This window comes from Pteronotus mesoamericanus, unplaced genomic scaffold (assembly GCF_021234165.1).
Source record: "Pteronotus mesoamericanus isolate MK-2021 breed Mesoamerican mustached bat unplaced genomic scaffold, CSHL_Meso_final scaffold_174, whole genome shotgun sequence".
Lineage (NCBI taxonomy): Eukaryota > Metazoa > Chordata > Mammalia > Chiroptera > Mormoopidae > Pteronotus > Pteronotus mesoamericanus.
Genome location: NW_026555309.1, coordinates 15,016,140 through 15,033,688, shown reverse-complemented (window position 1 = coordinate 15,033,688; position 17,549 = coordinate 15,016,140). Strand labels below are relative to the sequence as shown.

The window sequence follows — 17,549 nt, the reverse complement described above, 5'->3', positions numbered from 1 at the left end:
CTCCTATCATGAAATGGTGAAACATGTTGTAAGAGTCTTCAAAAAAAATTTCACTGAGGCCTAATGCAGCCTCTCAAAACATCACCAGTTGGTACACTGATACAGATGGGTTCCTAGAATACTCACCTAGTGGAGGAAGCCTGTGCTACAACGGGCCCACCATCCAGAAGATAATTTTGGTTTTTTTGTTTGGGCTCCTCCTCATACTTACGACCATTTTATTGTTCATATTTTTTATCCTTCCTTCTTCTTCTTCTTCCTTCTTTTTCCTCCTCCTGCACCCTCTTCCTCCTCCTTCTAACCCTTTAACATTTTTTGTAATACTGGTTTGGTGGTGATGAACTTCTTTAGCCTTTTCTTGTCTGGGTAGCTCTTTGTTTGTCCTTTAATTCTAACTGATAACATTACCAGATATAGTAATCTTGGTTTTAGGTCCTTGATTTTCATCACCTTCAGAATTATGCCAATCCCTTCTGGCTTGCAAAGGTTCTTTTGAGAACTTAGCTGACAATCTTATGGGAGCTCCTTTGTACGTAACTAATTGCTTTTCTCTTACTGCTTTTAAGATTCTCTCCTTTATCCTTTTGCATTTTAATTATGATGTGCCTTGGTGTAAATCTCTTTGGTTTCATCTTGTTTGAGACTCTCTGCACTTCCTGGAGCCTGGCGTGGGGTTGGGACTTGTCGCTCCTGAAGTCAGACGTGTGCAGTTAAGATGTCCCGTCTGATTTTTAACTGTTATTTGTGCATGTTTATGCTAATGTCATGTTAATGGCATTTTTTTTTCCAGGCACACATTTCAGATTTGTTTTGGTGTCTATATCTTGGCTAATGAAGGTTTTTCAATTTTTGAGAACCTTCTGCTTATTAACTGAAAACAATAAAAACAGTAGCTGTAGTAAACTTCAGTGGCTTTCCTTGTATAAAGCAGGCAGCTGGGCTCATGTTTCCTAGGGTCTCTTCTTAACTCCAGTATTACTCACTGTAAGCTGTTGAAATGAGATTCAGGAATAACATTTTGAAATTATAATTGATGTTACTAGGGAAAATAATTTGATTTATAATTAGAATTTTATGAGCACAAATAAAATGATCTTTGTTTCTCAGTATTGATTTAGTAGTGTGGTATGAGCTCTTTGTCTCTGATGGTGGTCACATGCTGTATTTTAATCTCTTTTCTTAAATCTTACCTGCTAAGCACAGTTCATATTTCACTGTTTCTTTTAACCCTTCATTTACTGTGCTCTTTTATCTTCTTTATCAGAGTGAGTTCCTTGTGTGCAGTGAGTATATTTTACTTATATTTATGTGTCTCTCTCTTTTTAAAAATAGTTTATTTAAACTTAAAAACCAAACAAAAAGAGAATTCACTCATTTCTCTAACTCATCGCCCCTCCTGCATCTGGCATCCACCAGTTTTCTTTATCTGTGAGGTTGGTTTAAAAATAAATTTTTTATTTATTTATTTTTTTTACGTATATATGAGAGATCACACAGTATTTGACACTCTGATTGCTTTTACTTAGCATAATGCCCTTTTGGTCCGTCTGTGAAGTTGCAAATAGCGAGATTTCATTTTTTTTTTTTTTAAATGGCTGAATGGTATTTTATTGTGTATATATACACCACAATTTTTTTATCTGTCATTGGACACCTGTGTTTTTTCTATATCTTGGCTGTTGTAAATAATGCCATAGCAAACATGGTGGTGTATATATTTTTCGGGATAGTGTCTTCATTTTTTTTTTTTTAGATAAATACCCAGAAGAGGAATTGCTACATCATATGATAGTTCTATTTTTGATTTTTTGAGGTATGTCTTTACTGTTTTTCCATAGTGGCGCTGTACCAGTTTACATTCTCACCAACATTGCACATTCTTTTCTCCACATCCTTACCAACACTTGTTATTTCTAGTTTTTTTTTTTATAATAGCCATTCCAGCAAATGTGAGGTGGTAACTCATTGTGGTTTTGATTTGCATTTCCCTGATGGTTAGTCATGTTGAACATCTTTTCATATGTCTAGGTGCCATCTGTACACTCTCTTTGGAAAAAATATCTGTTCAGATCTTCTGCTCATTTTTTAATGGATCTTTTGTTTTCTCACTGTTGAGTTAGATGAGTTATATATGTATTTTGGATTTAGCCCCCCCATCACACACATGATTTATAAACATTTTCTCCCATTCGGTAGGTTGCCTTTTTATGTTGTTGATGGTTTCCTTTACTGTACAGAAGCTTTTTAATTTGATGTAGCACAACTCGTTCATTTTTGCTTTTGCTGCTTTTGCTTTGGTGTCAGATTAAAAAAAAATCTTCTCCAAGACCTATGTCAAGGTGCTTACCACCTATGTTTTATCTGTTCTCTATTCTCTATAATTATTTCATGAATATTATATAAATAGATTCATGCAGTAGGTGTTTTCTTGACTTTTTACTTTTTTCATTCAGTACAATTTGAGATTCACTTTTTTACTTTTTTCATTCAGTACAATTTGAGATTCATCCACTTTGTTGTGTGTATCAATAGTTCATTCTTTTTTATTACTGAGCAGTATTACATTGTGTGAATGTATAATAGTCTACCTAACCAGTCAGTCACTGAAGGACATTTAGGTAGTTTTCAGTTTTTGATTGTTGCACATAAGGCTGGTATGAGCAGTCATGTAAATCTTCCTGCAGGAAAATAAGTTTATTTCTCTGGGATAATACTTAAAAGTATATACAGTATATTTTGGTATGTGGGAAGTCAGAAATTCTAATTCTCATTAATATAAATTAGCAAAATTTCTATTAAGCATTAGGACAGAAAAGTAAATCAATAAATCCTGAAGATGAAAAATTCAAATGATGAACAATATTATTGTCATGCATTCATTTCTCTATGCTGTTAATAATTTGAAAGTTTTTTTTCTGTCTCTAATAAAACTTCAGCTGATGGGGAAAAAGAAGATCAGTTTAATGGAAGTCCTCCAAGACCACAGCCAAGGGGACCACGAACTCCACCAGGACCTCCTCCACCTGATGATGATGAAGATGATCCCATGCCTTTGCCAGGTACAAATAAAATCAGTGCTAGGTTTTTTTTTTTTTTAACATTCTTGATTAATGTTAATAGTGCTTTTTTCCCCTCTAAGATTTTATTTATTTATTTTTAGACAGAGGGGAAGGGAGGGAGAAAGAGAGGGAGAGAAATAATCGATATGAGAGAGAAACATTGATCAGTCTGTTGCCTCTTGCACACACCCCGACCAGGAACCGACCCTGTGACCCAGGCATGTGCCCTGATTGGGAATCGAACTAACAACCATTTGCTTTGCACGACGATGTCCCAACTAACCAAGCCACATCGGTCAGGACTATATAGTGTTTTTTGATTAAAGAAAAAAAATGCTGATAATCAAGTCTTGATGAATGTACTTCTCCCTTTCTTACTATGCAGTATTTCCTTGTGTTTTTATGTTGGCAGGTGAACTTATTTTTTAAAAGATCAGTCAATTCATTTGCAGATACACCAACACTGCTTTGAAAATAAAGTGTTAATGTGGTATAGTGGTATATATAGAAGAGTACCAGTAAAAATAAGCACCATGTATTGGAAGAGATAAAAGTCTTCATAGTTACTTAATAGATAAAAAGAAAAGGACTAGCTTATGATATTAGAACATAAAATAATATACTTGATTAATTCTCACTATATAGTTTTGCAATGTATGCTCTTAATATTTTTTTAAAAACAACCTTTTAAAAAAATAGTATTTATAAGCTAAATCATGCAAAATGTCATTAAGTGATTGCATTATTTAATCCTGCTGCCTCATGTTTTTTTAAACTATTCAAATAAACTGTGCCTTGAGGACCTGAATAGATGTTTCTCAAAAAAAAGACATAAAGATGTTCAATAGACATATGAAAAGACGCTCGACATCACTAATTATCAGGAAAATGCATTCTAAAACTGCAATAAGATATTACCTCATACCTGTCAGAGGGCCTATCAATACAAATTCTATAAACAAGTTTGGATGTGGAGAAAAGGGAACTCTCATGCATACTTGGTGCAAATATAAATTAGTGCAACCTGTATGCAAATAGCATGGAAGTTTCTCAAAAAAATTAAAAATAGAGCCCTGCCCAGGTGGCTTGGTTGGAGCATCATCCTGTACATCAAAAGGTTGCAGGTTTCATTCCCAGTCAGGGTGCATGCAAGAGGCAACTGATCAGTATTTCTCACATTGATTTTTCTCCCCTATCTCTGTCTGCCCTCCCCCCACCCTTCCTCTTTGTCTAACATCAATAAACATATCCTTGGGTGAGGAGTTAAAATACAGTTAAAAGTAGAACTATGATATGACTCAACAGTTCCACTTCTGGGCATTTATCTGGAAAAATCCAAAACTAATTTGAAAAGATATGTGTACCCCCATGTTTATTGCAGCATTATTTATAGTAGTTGAGTTATGGAAGCAATCTAGGTCTCCATTAATAGATAAATGGATAAAGAAGAGGTGGTACATATATACAATGGAATATTACTCAGCCATAAAAAGAATGAATTCTTAACACTTGGAAAAGCTTGGATGAACCTAGAGGTTTATGCTAAGTAAAATGCTGAGTGAAATAAGTCAGACAGAGAAAGACAAATACCATGTGATTTTATTTATATGTGGAATCTAAAAAGCAAAGTAAGTGAGGAAACAAACATAGATAGAGATAACAAATGGATGCGAGAAGGGAAGGATTAGGTGGATGGATGAGAAAGGTGAAAGGGATTAAGACGTACAGATTGCTAGTTATAAAGGTAGTCATGGGGATGCAAAGTTCATCATTGGGAATATAGTCAGTAGTATTGGAGTAACTGTATGGTGTCAGATGGTTACTAGACTTATCAGAGTGATCTCTTTGTAAAGTATGTAAATGTCTAATTACTGTACACCTGAAACTAATAATAGTGTTGTATGTCAATTGTAATTGAAAAATTTTAAAAATAATTTCTGCCTTAAATCAATTTTTCAGTGTCTGGTGACAAGGAAGAAGATGCTCCACATAGAGAAGATTACTTTGAGCCCATTTCTCCTGATCGGAATTCTGTTCCCCAAGAAGGTCAATATTCTGATGAAGGAGAAGTAGAAGAAGAACAGCAAGAAGAAGGAGAGGATGATGAGGATGATGTGGATGTAGAGGAAGAAGAGGATGAGGATGAGGATGATCACCAAACAGTAGACAGTATTCCTGAAGAGGAAGAAGAAGATGAAGAGGAAGAAGGTGAAGAAGATGAAGAAGGTGAAGGTGGGTTATATTAGCTAGGACTTTTTGGTTTAAAGTGCTGGAAGCTAACTTGGTGTCCCTTTGAACAGTGCAAAAGAATTTATAACAAAGATAGATTTCCAGGAAACCCAAAGGTTGGAATATAACTGGGCGTGACTAGAGGTGGGATTTCCAATTTTTCTTTGCTTTTTGTTGCTACTTTGTTTTCTGTCAGCTAACTGTTCTTTCTCTGTTCACCCCATCACTTTAATCTCCTCTTTTTAATCAGCCAGCTTACCTGGCTGTATCTCGGTTCCATTTCCAACTTACTGGGGGAGATTCTTTCTGTTTGCCTCACTACGATAAAAGCTGTCCCTTGGTACCCTCAGTTTTGGTCAGGGAACCAACGTCTTGCAGCAAATACATAATGACTAGAAATATGGTAGGCTGATTTTAGAGTAAGGAATGGTGTTGTAAACGGGGTGGAATTCCTAAAGGTGTCTGCCACTTAGATACTTCAGCAAAAAGCTACATTATATTTTAGAAATTCAGGGGGGAGGGGGAAATCTCCATTCAGATATATGTGATAGCATGATGGTAAAGGCTACTTTAATTAGGCTTACTTTGTTTAGAAGCAAATGTGAGATATGTTCAAACTATTTGACTCTTAATTTGTCCAACAGATGGTATAGAATGTTAAAGCATTTGCAAAACAACAGTTAATCTGCTTTGGTTTTTTCCTAAAATAGTGACAATGAGGGTTATTATATGTGAGTGAGGCTCATTTCAGTACTACAGAGATCCTTTCACAAAATATAAATAATTAGGTTAAGTGATACTTTTTAGCTTCCCCCATTGTCAGTTCATCCAGTCTTCATTTTTATATTTATTGTATTTGACTGTCAAGTGGTAGGAGTTAGATTTCAGGCAGGCTATTCTCTTAATCAGAGGACATTTTAGAGAAGGTGAGAGAATGAGGCTAGTTTATTTCTAATTTTATTTATGGGGGGGAAAAATACCTGAAGCATATTTAGTTGTAAAGCTGAACAGATATGATAGAAGACTTTGCTTATGAAATTCCTTCTTAATTATTAAAAATGATAAATGTTGGTAATTGGGGCAGAAGTTAATTTTGTTGAGGAAGTCATTCTTATTTTTGCCATATTACTAAACTTGTTAAACTGTATTTTGATTAATCAGTTATTTTGTATTAAGAAAAAATCATATAATATTTAAATATTATTCAAACTAATTTTCAGGGGATGATGGTTATGAACAAATTTCCAGTGATGAAGATGGAATTGCTGACTTGGAACGTGAAACATTTAAGTATCCAAACTTCGATGTTGAATATACTGCTGAAGATTTAGCTTCAGTTCCTCCTATGACATATGATCCATATGATAGGGAGCTTGTGCCACTTTTATATTTCAGCTGTCCGTACAAGACTACTTTTGAAATTGAAATCAGTAGGATGAAGGATCAAGGTCCAGATAAAGAAAATTCAGGGGCAATAGAAGCCTCAGTAAAGTTAACTGAACTGTTAGATTTATATCGGGAAGACAGAGGTGCAAAATGGGTAACAGCTTTAGAAGAAATTCCAAGTTTAATAATAAAAGGATTAAGTTATTTGCAATTGAAAAATACAAAACAAGACTCCCTAGATCAGTTGGTAGACTGGACCATGCAAGCTTTAAATTTACAAGTAGCCCTTCGCCAACCCATTGCCTTAAATGTCCGACAGCTTAAAGCTGGGACCAAGTTAGTGTCCTCCCTAGCAGAATGTGGAGCTCAAGGAGTTGTGGGACTGCTACAAGCAGGAGTGATCAATGGATTATTTGAGCTCCTATTTGCTGATCATGTCTCATCTTCCCTTAAGTTAAATGCTTTTAAAGCTTTGGACAGTGTCATTAGTATGACAGAAGGAATGGAAGCCTTTTTAAGAAGTAGGCAGGGTGAAAAAAGTGGCTATCAGAAACTTCTGGAGCTCATACTTTTAGATCAGACTGTGAGGGTTGTCACTGCTGGTTCAGCTATCCTTCAGAAGTGCCATTTCTATGAAATCTTGTCGGAGATTAAAAGACTTGGTGACCATTTAGCAGAGAAGACTTCATCTGTTCCTAACCATGGTGAACCTGATCATGACACAGATACTGGACTTGAAAGGACAAACCCAGAATATGAAAATGAGGTGGAGGCTTCAATGGATATGGATCTTTTGGAATCTTCAAATATAAGTGAAGGGGAAATAGAAAAACTTATTAACCTCTTAGAAGAAGTTTTCCATTTAATGGAAACTGCACCTCATACAATGATCCAACCTCCTGTGAAGTCTTTTCCAACAATGGCACGTATTACCGGACCTCCAGAGAGAGATGATCCGTATCCTGTTCTCTTTAGGTAAGGCTTCATTTAGGTAAGACTTTTTTAGTTTGGGGAAGTTATTCACAAATCATTGGAGGCAATTTTTATGTGATTGATTTTTTTAAAAATATCTGTAGATAATGCATATCTGTGTAAGGATACTTGATATTTCAAAATAGTTGTGAAACAGAAGTATGTTACTCCATAGTAGTAGCATAACTATAGTTAGCTATATTATGTCAGTATTTAAAGTAGTAATAGCAAGTTAAATATAGTAATAACAACAATGCATATATAGGCATGGCTATGAGCAAGAATAAACGAGAAACTTCTGAGTTGCTTCTAGGAAGGTGGTATAAGAGGATGGTATAGAAAGGAGGGCTTTTCTGTGTGAACCTCTTTTTACTTTATCCCTCTAGTATATTGTAAGTTAAACTTGTATTTTACTTAGTTTTACAGTCTTGGTTAAACATTATCTTTAAGGTTCAGTTAGCATTTGCTTTTGACATCTAACTCGTTCATTATCTGTTGAGACAGTTTTGCCATTACTGAGTATCAGCACCTAGAGATTTTAAAATTTTCTTTTAATTTTTGAGACTTTTTTTGGCATTTTTATCTCTAGTTTTCTAACTAGTGGGCAAATACTATTTTTATTACTTTATTTCTTATATCTATTATTAAATTGGCATTTACTTGGGGCATAATATAGTAACAGAAAATAGGGTATTTGTTCACTCTAAAGTCTATACCTACCTGTTGCTATTTTTAGCTGAAACAAACAGATCTGTCCCTAGTCAGACTTCTTATAGAAACAAGAGGTGGTAATTACTGGAGCAATTATCTGTTAGGAGATGAAGTCAAGATTATAAGCGTAGGGGTTTGGCTTTGAACAAGAGAAAGGAAACCTTATGAATACACATATATAGATACATTTGTAGTATGGCGGTGGTAAAGGAACCAAAATGCTCCTCACTGACCACTTCATTTTTAGTAAAGTAGGAGGTAAAGTTATGCACTGAAGATGACTGAGGGTGGTGAGTGTAGGAAGGAGGTGGTATTTTCAAACTGTCAGTGAGGCGAAACTACTAATTAATGGCTTATTAAACACTGTTCTTTTTGTCCGCTGTAACTGAAGGAGGTATGTTTGGGTGTCACACTTTAGGAAATAAAGGATGGGGTACTGCGTTAAGGAATTTAGCTTTTGCTTTTAGAATGTGGAAAGATCTTGAATATCTCACATGATGTGATCAAAGTCATGTTCTAAGATTATATATTACAAGATGTGTTGCAATGGAAAAGAAATTGGAATTATTAGGTAGACAAGGCAGTCTGAAGATTATAGGTAGTAGGTGTTGTGTTAAATACTTGGCCTAATATAGAGGCACTTACAGGGAATGGAAAGACACTATTACTGTGTTACTATTGAGAGAATTTGTAAAAGAGCAGTTACTAGGACTTGGCAATTGGATCTAGTAGGTGAAAGACAGAAAAAGCTAAAGATGTTTTAAGGTTGCTTGCTAGGGTAGCTATGGAACTGTAGTTTTATTGACAGAAATTGGTGTATAGGAGGGAGAAGGAATTTTGTAAGAAGTAACTGCGTTTTGGAAGTATTGGTTTGAAATGATGGGAAGGCTCTAATGTTCTGTGTTGTGGTCTTCAAGATCACCCCCATGATGGGCTAGCAGGACTCACAGGGCTCAGTGTTGTACTCACCGCTATGACTTATTAAACAGCAAAAGGGTGCAAAACTCAGTCAGCAAAGGAAGAAAGTACGTAGGGAAAAGCCTGGGGAACCGTTTCTAAGCTTCCAGAGTCCTCTCCCAGTGGAACCAAATGGGACCCAGTTAATTCCCCAGAAACAAATTGTGACAAGCATGTGTGAAATGTTACCTACTGAGGAAGCTCATTAGAATCTCAGCATCCAAGCTTATTGTGGGAGGATAGCCATATAGACACCCAGTACGTAGCATATATCAGAATTCCAGACTTCCAGAAGGAAAACATATATTCAAGTGTAAATTACATATTGTTTGCACAAACAGTTTAGGCACAGTGAGTATTCTTATCTGTTGGGCAGTGGAAAATCTTCCAAAATTCAAGTTCCCAGATGGCAGCAAGGGCCAAACTTGCAAGCAGTCCTTTCTAAGAATAAGCACTCTGAGGCCTGCCATGTTCTCTGAATAAGATGGTTAATGATGTTCTTAGAGCATACTAATTATGAAGTTTTGTCTTCTTGAGAGTTCTTTTTGCCTTTATACTTATAAGTTACTAATAGTGTTTATTATCATGAAGTAGAAGCCTGGATTTAAGCAATAATATGAAGGGGGACCCAAGAAAAACTGGAATTATCCTCTGGAGGGTGGGCCCCTTATAGTACAGACTTCCCCTATCTTTATCAGTATACTAGCTGGTGTTTTTGTGAAAGGCTGCCTTTGGCTTCAGTGAAATTTTTTTGAAGACTCTTTCAATGTGTTTGCCCATCTGATGGTGGGTGATTTATGAGCATACCTGCCCACACTGTGCTGAGTGTTCAGCAGTTTTTGACCAAAAAACACATGACCGCTTCCTATTTACCCAGTCTCCTCCCAAACAGTGTTTTGTTTTGTTTTTGGTGACTTTTTTTTGTTTATTTGTTTCCCTGGATGAAAAAAGTCCTGAGATGTGGAAGAGGTGAAACGGAAAACTGCAGAAGCAGGCATCAAAATTGAGTTCAAAACTGTTTTGAGCAGTGCAAAAACAGTCTCAATAGGTGTATTGCCTGAAGTGGAGAGTACTTTGAAGGTGGTTGAAGTTTAAACATGTAAGAATAAATACACAATTTTTCATAAATAAATTCAGGTTTTTTTGGATTTCTCTCTTGTATGATTGAAGAGGCAATTTTATACTGTGTGATTCTAAATATATATGATGTTTTAGAAAAGGCAAAACTATGGAGACGGAAAAAAAGATCAGTGATTGCTAGGGATTAGGGGTGAAGAAGGCACGAATAGGTGGAGTATAGAGTATTTTTAGGACAATGAAAAGACTCTGTATCAGTTGGAGTTGTATCTATTTTGAGGTGTTGAATAAATGCAGACTTTTTCTACCGCTACTATGTATGCTAAAAAATGGTTCTTGGATTTCATAAGAGTGCTGTGTATTAACTAATAGTATTAACTAGTCAATAAAAATTGATAACTTGAAATTGTTTTCTCTAAAGGTACATATTGATATGCTACCTGTAATAAATCCGAATATGTTATATATTTTTTATAGTATATGTCCTATGTTTTTCTAGATACATTAATTCAGATAGCCCATTGGTAAATTAGGAGTGTGGTGAAAAAGAAGCATTTGATAAATAGCCTGTAAAGAAGGCCCTGAATTTAAAGTCAGGTTTGATACAGGAAAGAGAAAACTTGTCAACAGTTACTTGTTCAACATCTGTTGAATGCTAGCTAGAAAAACCTCAAAGAGCTTTCATGTTTGTTAGGCCCAGTGGAGAGAAGACTTGCTACTCACATTACATTTTTGTTTTGTTTTTTGTTTTTTTTAAAAAGATTTTATTTTTTTGTTTTTAGAGGGGAAGGGAAGAAGAGAGGGAGAGAAACATCAATGTGTGAGAGAAGCATAGATTGGTTGCCTCTCTCACACCCCCAACCAGGGACCTGGCCCATAACCCAGTCATGTGCCCTTGGCTGGGAATCCAACTGGCGACCTTTCTGTTCGCAGGCTAGTGTTCAGTCCACTAAGCCACACCAGCCAAGGCTCACATTATGTTTTTAGTTAAAGCAGTGTATTGCTGAGGCTAAGGGTTATGGCCATTAAAATTTTTACCCCTCCTATCTAATGACTATCGAGTGAATGAAGAATGTTTTGTACTGACTTAATATGTACCAATTTTTCTACAGGTATCTTCACAGTCACCACTTCTTGGAGTTGGTTACCTTGCTCCTCTCAATTCCAGTAACAAGTGCCCATCCTGGTGTACTGCAAGCCACAAAAGATGTCTTAAAGTTTCTTGCACAGTCACAAAAAGGTCTCCTCTTTTTTATGTCAGAATATGAAGCAACAAATTTGTTGATCCGAGCTTTATGTCACCTTTATGATCAAGATGAAGAGGAAGGTCTTCAATCTGATGGTGTTATTGATGATGCATTTGCCTTGTGGCTGCAAGACTCAACACAAACATTGCAGTGTATTACAGAACTGTTCAACCATTTTCAGCGTTGCACAGCCAGTGAAGAAACTGACCATTCAGATCTCTTAGGAACCCTCCATAATCTTTATTTGATTACTTTTAATCCTGTGGGAAGATCAGCTGTTGGCCATGTTTTCAGTCTTGAGAAAAATCTCCAAAGTCTTATTACTCTAATGGAGTATTATTCCAAAGAAGCCTTAGGGTAAGTTTCTACTTAACTCATTAAGTTTTCTGTTATATTGGAAAACTGCATCACTAATGGGCAAGTTGTTTAGTTGTTGCTTGAAAGTAAAAGCTGTAATTTTTTTTCATAACATGTAACTTATTAATTTAAGGATTAAAATGACAGAAATCTAAAAGTAGAAAGTGTGGCTGTGAAGCAGTGAGGTGGCTCTTTTATCAGGTTCTTCCTATTTCCCCATGATGTTGACAAAGATTGCAATGGTAGTACTCCTGCTAATTTGTGTGGAGGGGAATCCTAAGGCACAGGAACATGTATCTTAAGAGTAATGAGGACTATCTTGCTTGCTGTCTTCTGTCCTCTAAACTATTCATGGTGTTCTGGTTTCAGAAGTACTTTGATGGATTAGGGATTGAGAGTGATAATCATTTTCGAGGCCTATCCAGTAGGGCTGAAGGTTTTACCATAGGAACAGAGAAACATACTCCTCCTGGCTCGTGTCCCACAAAACAGTGACATCCAGCTAATTGACCTCACAGTGGGGTGTTGATATGACTGAGTCTTTTAGTGAAAAAAGCAGACAACATTGGTTTCTATGTTAAGCTGTATCTTATCAGTAACTTTAGTGAAATACTGAATAATGATAGTAGATTGCTTTATCATACTTGTTCCTATTTATCCAGAGTGGACAAGCATTTTAAAGGAGACCAGTAAAGTGTACTTCCTAACGGCTCATTGCTAATGAAGTATATTTGTTCATTGATCTTAATAGAATTTCACTTTCCATTTTGATACATGTGCTTTTTTTTATATACTTTTAAGTAGTGGTTTTAGGTAAAATTTAAAATTGATTTGTTGTCTCTAGGAAACAGGTTTCATTATAAAATTCCTTGGTCTCTTTAAAACCAAGTAGGAAAAAAAATGTTTAAAATTGTTCCTGAAAAAATTGTTTTTTGTACCCAAAACTTAAAATCTTATTTTGTTTCAGTGATTCCAAATCCAAGAAGTCAGTAGCTTATAATTATGCATGCATACTTATTTTGGTGGTGGTTCAGTCTTCTAGTGATGTGCAAATGCTAGAACATCATGCAGCATCTCTCTTGAAGCTTTGTAAAGCAGATGAAAATAATGCTAAATTGCAAGGTATGGTACTTAAATTATTTTAAGCATTTATGATATGTGAAGGAAAAGACTTTGAATATCTGTAATTAATGCTTTATTCTATTTTGGTAATAGACCTAGTAATACTATGTTTTTATTAAAATATTTATGTATTTTCAGAGGGGGGGGAAGGGAGGTTGAAAGAGAGGGAGAGAGACATTGATGTGCAGGGGAACATGGATTGGTTGCCTCTTGCACACCCTCAGCTGGGGACCTAACCCCCAACCCAGGGAATCGAACCAGCCACCTTTCGTTTCACAGGCCAGCGCTCATTCCACTGAGCCACACCAGTCAGGACCCTAGTAATACTATTTGTAACTCCCTGAAAGTACCTTTTATGAAGGTATTTTATATGGTGTTCTTCAAAAGACTTTTAAGAAATTGCTGAAAGTACTTTTTTCTGGAAAGTCATGGAAATTGGTGGTTAGTTTAAGTTCTTAATCAAGGTGGAAATAGTTTAAAGATGAACTCAAAAATTCAGTTTTGTGTATAGTATGCATGTGTGTGTTTTTTCTATATATGTATTTCTGAATACAACAGTGCTATAAGTACAGCTTAACCACAACTTTACCATTTGTGGTTAGTTAACATGTACATTTCTCAAAAGTGTAGAATAATGAATATGAACATTATATTCTAAAGTATATAAATATGTTGAATGAAGTTGATGGCAAGCCTTATGGGGCAGTCTTGAAAAGTTTTAAGTTATCTAATTATATTTTTTTATTATTTTATTTTGGTTCCTGGCTTGCTGACCTTACCAAGTAGAAAATTTGATAACACTGAGTAAATATTATAAATAACACGTTTTTTTTTTTCTTTTTATTCCTAAATTTTATATGTGACACCACCAATAAAAGTTGGGTAGTAAACTCAGCTTCCAAACTGGAAATAGGTTTTTTTTTTTTTCCCTGAAGTATGCCTTTATAAAAGGAGGGCACACAACATCTCCAAAGGTATTATTAATGCTTTACTACTTATTCTGGATGATGGACATACTTGTATTTGTTTTATTATTATTCCTTATATTTTCCATTTTAGCAATGTACTCTATGTATATCAGAGTTCATTTTAAAATGCATAGGAAAAATACTCAGATGTACACAATCATAATCCTCGTGGAAGAATACAGAACCAAGGAAGACATGACTTTTTAATTTTCCTTTAGTCATTCCTTTAAAGTGTCTGGAACTGGTAATATTACTTTTTTATATTAGAAGGCTTTTTTAGCCCTCACTAGTGTGACTTAGTGGATTGAGTGCTGGCCTGTGAATCAAAGGGTCTCCGATTTGATTCCCAGTTAGGATACATGACTGAGTTGTGGGCCAGGTCCCCAATAGGGTGCGTGCTTGAGAGGCAACTGCCGTTGATGTTTGTCTCCCTCACTTTCTTCCTCAATTTCTCCCTCCCTTCCCGTCTCTTTAAAAATAAATAAATTCTTAAAAAAAAAAAAACAAGCTTTTTATAAAACATACTTGGTAATAGATATAGGTATTGGCCATAGTTTGTAGGAGAGTTTCAAGTTCAGTTGTAAGTGGTATATTTCATTTGTGTTTGTTTTATAAACAAAGTTTGCTGTTATTATTTTGGGGTGATAGTGTACTTCTAATTTCATAAAGGCAGATTAGGAAAATGACAATTAAAAATTCATGTTAGTGGAAAAGTTACTCAATAAATGTCCCCCCACAGGTTTGACCCTGTTAGAAATTAATACATTTCGTGTGTGTTTTTTTAGTGTGAGAGGTAATGAGAGCATTAAGTGAATAAACTGTGTTATTAGTTTATAAGCAGTCAGTTTTATTAAAAGTTTTTTAATGTTGCAAAAACATTTAATTATATTGTCTTGTTTAAGCATGTAAATGTTCAAGTTTTCAGAAACCAGATACTAAGAATGGTCACTTCTTATTTCTAAAACAGTATAGTAAGGCATTTATAATTTATTCATTTTATTTTTCTTCGTGGGGCCTGGAATGTGTTGCTCCCACAAGAGCAAGCAGTGGAGCCAGTGCCGTTCTTCCTTTTTTGTAAACCATTTTTTAATTGTATTTTTTTCCATTACTATTTATCCCCCTTATACCCTCTCCCACCCCCCCCACTCCCCCTGCAACCACCACGCTGTCGTCAGTGTCCATGATTCCTTTTCCTTTTTTGCTGGATCCTTCCCCCCCCAATTATCACCCCTGCCTATCGCTGTCAGCAAGCCCTCTGCGAGACTGTCTCTGTTTCGCTTGTTAGTTGTTTGTTCACTAGACTCCACATATGAGTGAAAGCATACAGTATTTGTTCCTTATATTTTAAAGTTTAAGGATTTAGGCATAAATTCATCCCTATATGAAATTTAGATTACTAAAATCAGTTTGTATCTGATAATGTTTTTCTTTCGAAAAGAGTTCCTTTATATCCTTTGTTATAAAGGCTCTTATTTTAAAATATAATATCATAAATTACTCTTTTGTTTTTAAGAACTCGGCAAGTGGCTTGAACCTCTGAAAAACCTTAGATTTGAAATTAACTGCATCCCAAACCTAATTGAATATGTTAAACAGGTAAGTAAAACTTAAATGTGCCTAATTTTATGAACTGTATGGTAGCATATAGCAATAGTACTTCTGTAGATGCAATAATTGTTAAGTGTAGAGCTTGATTTCCTAGACTTTGTTGGTACAGATTGGTACATGAATGTAGGTGGTGGGTGTGAGATTATATATATACATGAACAGAATGCACACAACCCCCTATTTTCTGCTTTCAAATACCAGATTTTGTCCTGTTTTTTTCCTCTGAAATCAGAGTAGTATCACCTACCATTATAATGACATTAACAAAAGTTTTAAAGTTAAATGCTATGAGAATGTAACATACAATTGTTTCAGTTAAACTTTAGTGAAAAAGAAATTTTGTACAAAAGTTTTAGGTGAAAATTGATGGAGTCAAGTCCAGATAATTGCAATGGGGACTAGTTCTATTTTAGTTAATTTGGGACGGTCAAATCTGCCATTGAAATAATTCATAAAAGGTGAAAAATCATAACATTCATAATATTACGATTGAAAATTTATATACAGTTCAAGTAATTCATAATGAAAAATTCATTAAAATCATTGCATTGTTAGCCCTGGCTGATGTGGCTCCTCAGTTGGTTGGAGTGTTGTCCTGTAAAGCAAAATGTTGGGGGTTCTATTCTTGATCAGAGTACATACCCAGCTTGTGAGTTCAATCCTCGGTCGGGGTGCGTATGGGAAGCAGCCAGTCAGTGTTTCTTTCTCACATCGATGTCTCTTTCTCTCTTCTCTCTCTAAAATCAATAAACATTTAAAAAATTTAAAAAAAAATCATTGCATTATTAGTTTTAGAAGTTTAAAAAATTTTCTTTGTTCCTTAGTTAATACAATATGTATGCATACACATTGGGGGCTAAAAGTGCTCATAGATGCATAAAAAGTTTTAAGCTGGAGGGGCAGAATGGACCTTGAGTGATCTTTCATTTAACAGATGAGCTGTGTGTATGCATGTGTTTATAAACCATCTTGGTCTTGGAATTGAAATGTATGTAGTGTATTGTCTAATCTGTTGCTATTCTGACCCAGCAACAAAGTACCATTTGGGTTTATTTGCATCAGAGTTTTCTTTACTGACTAGTCTGCCCTTACCTTTTTACTCCATCTCTCCTGAGAGTACTTTTACCACATGTGGTACCATCATATTATTCTTTGTTCCTTATTCTGTGCCTCAGATGACCATCTGTAGCTTTTAATTATATTCAGTCTTTATTTTAGCAGGACAGTAATGTCCTGTAAATGTAGCCGGTCATGTGTTCAGGATATTTGCACATGGTCAGAAGAATATATAAGGTATCCAATAAATATCAGATGGCCCAGTTTTAAAAAAGTTTAGTTCTAGAAATTTGAATTCCATGCTGTAATGAGATTTTTTTACTTTTATGTAAATCTTTTCCCCATTAATTACTGTTATTGTAAATGACTCTCATTCCCAGATATACTAAAAACAGTTAATACAAGACTGAAACTTCACTCTGTGGCTCCCTGCTACCTTATATAATTGGTGGAATTATTGAAAGACAACAAAGAAGAAATTAGAGGAAAATTTAACCTAAGGTCCAAAACTATGAGGGAAAAGAATTACTTTATTTTTAAGTTTCTCCTCTGAGGTTTAAAAGTTCAGATAGTGACACTTTAAAATGTTGTTTCTTCTCAGTTTTTAAAAAACCATCTATATGCTGCTCTGTGGAAACTACAAAAAAAAAAAAAAAATTGAGCATAACTGTTTGTTGCCAGGAAACATAGCATGGGCAAGAGCTAGGACATAGGGAACTGTTTCTGCCCCCCGCCCCTCATAACAGTAAACTTTTATTAGCCTCTTAAATTTAGTTAAGAAATTTTAAATGATACACTGG

General features: G+C 35.2%; 1 protein-coding gene across 2 annotated transcripts in view; it reads left to right on the top strand.

Annotated features, from left to right (window-relative positions):
• Window positions 1-17,549, top strand: part of VIRMA (vir like m6A methyltransferase associated) — a 53,463-nt gene that overhangs the window by 16,780 nt on the left and 19,134 nt on the right. For both annotated transcript variants that reach the window (XM_054590267.1, XM_054590266.1), the window contains exons 6-11: window positions 2,937-3,059; window positions 5,019-5,291; window positions 6,509-7,649; window positions 11,504-11,995; window positions 12,963-13,117; window positions 15,599-15,681. In XM_054590267.1, the coding sequence (XP_054446242.1) occupies window positions 2,937-3,059; window positions 5,019-5,291; window positions 6,509-7,649; window positions 11,504-11,995; window positions 12,963-13,117; window positions 15,599-15,681 (2,267 nt within the window). The remainder of the gene's footprint in view (window positions 1-2,936; window positions 3,060-5,018; window positions 5,292-6,508; window positions 7,650-11,503; window positions 11,996-12,962; window positions 13,118-15,598; window positions 15,682-17,549) is intronic.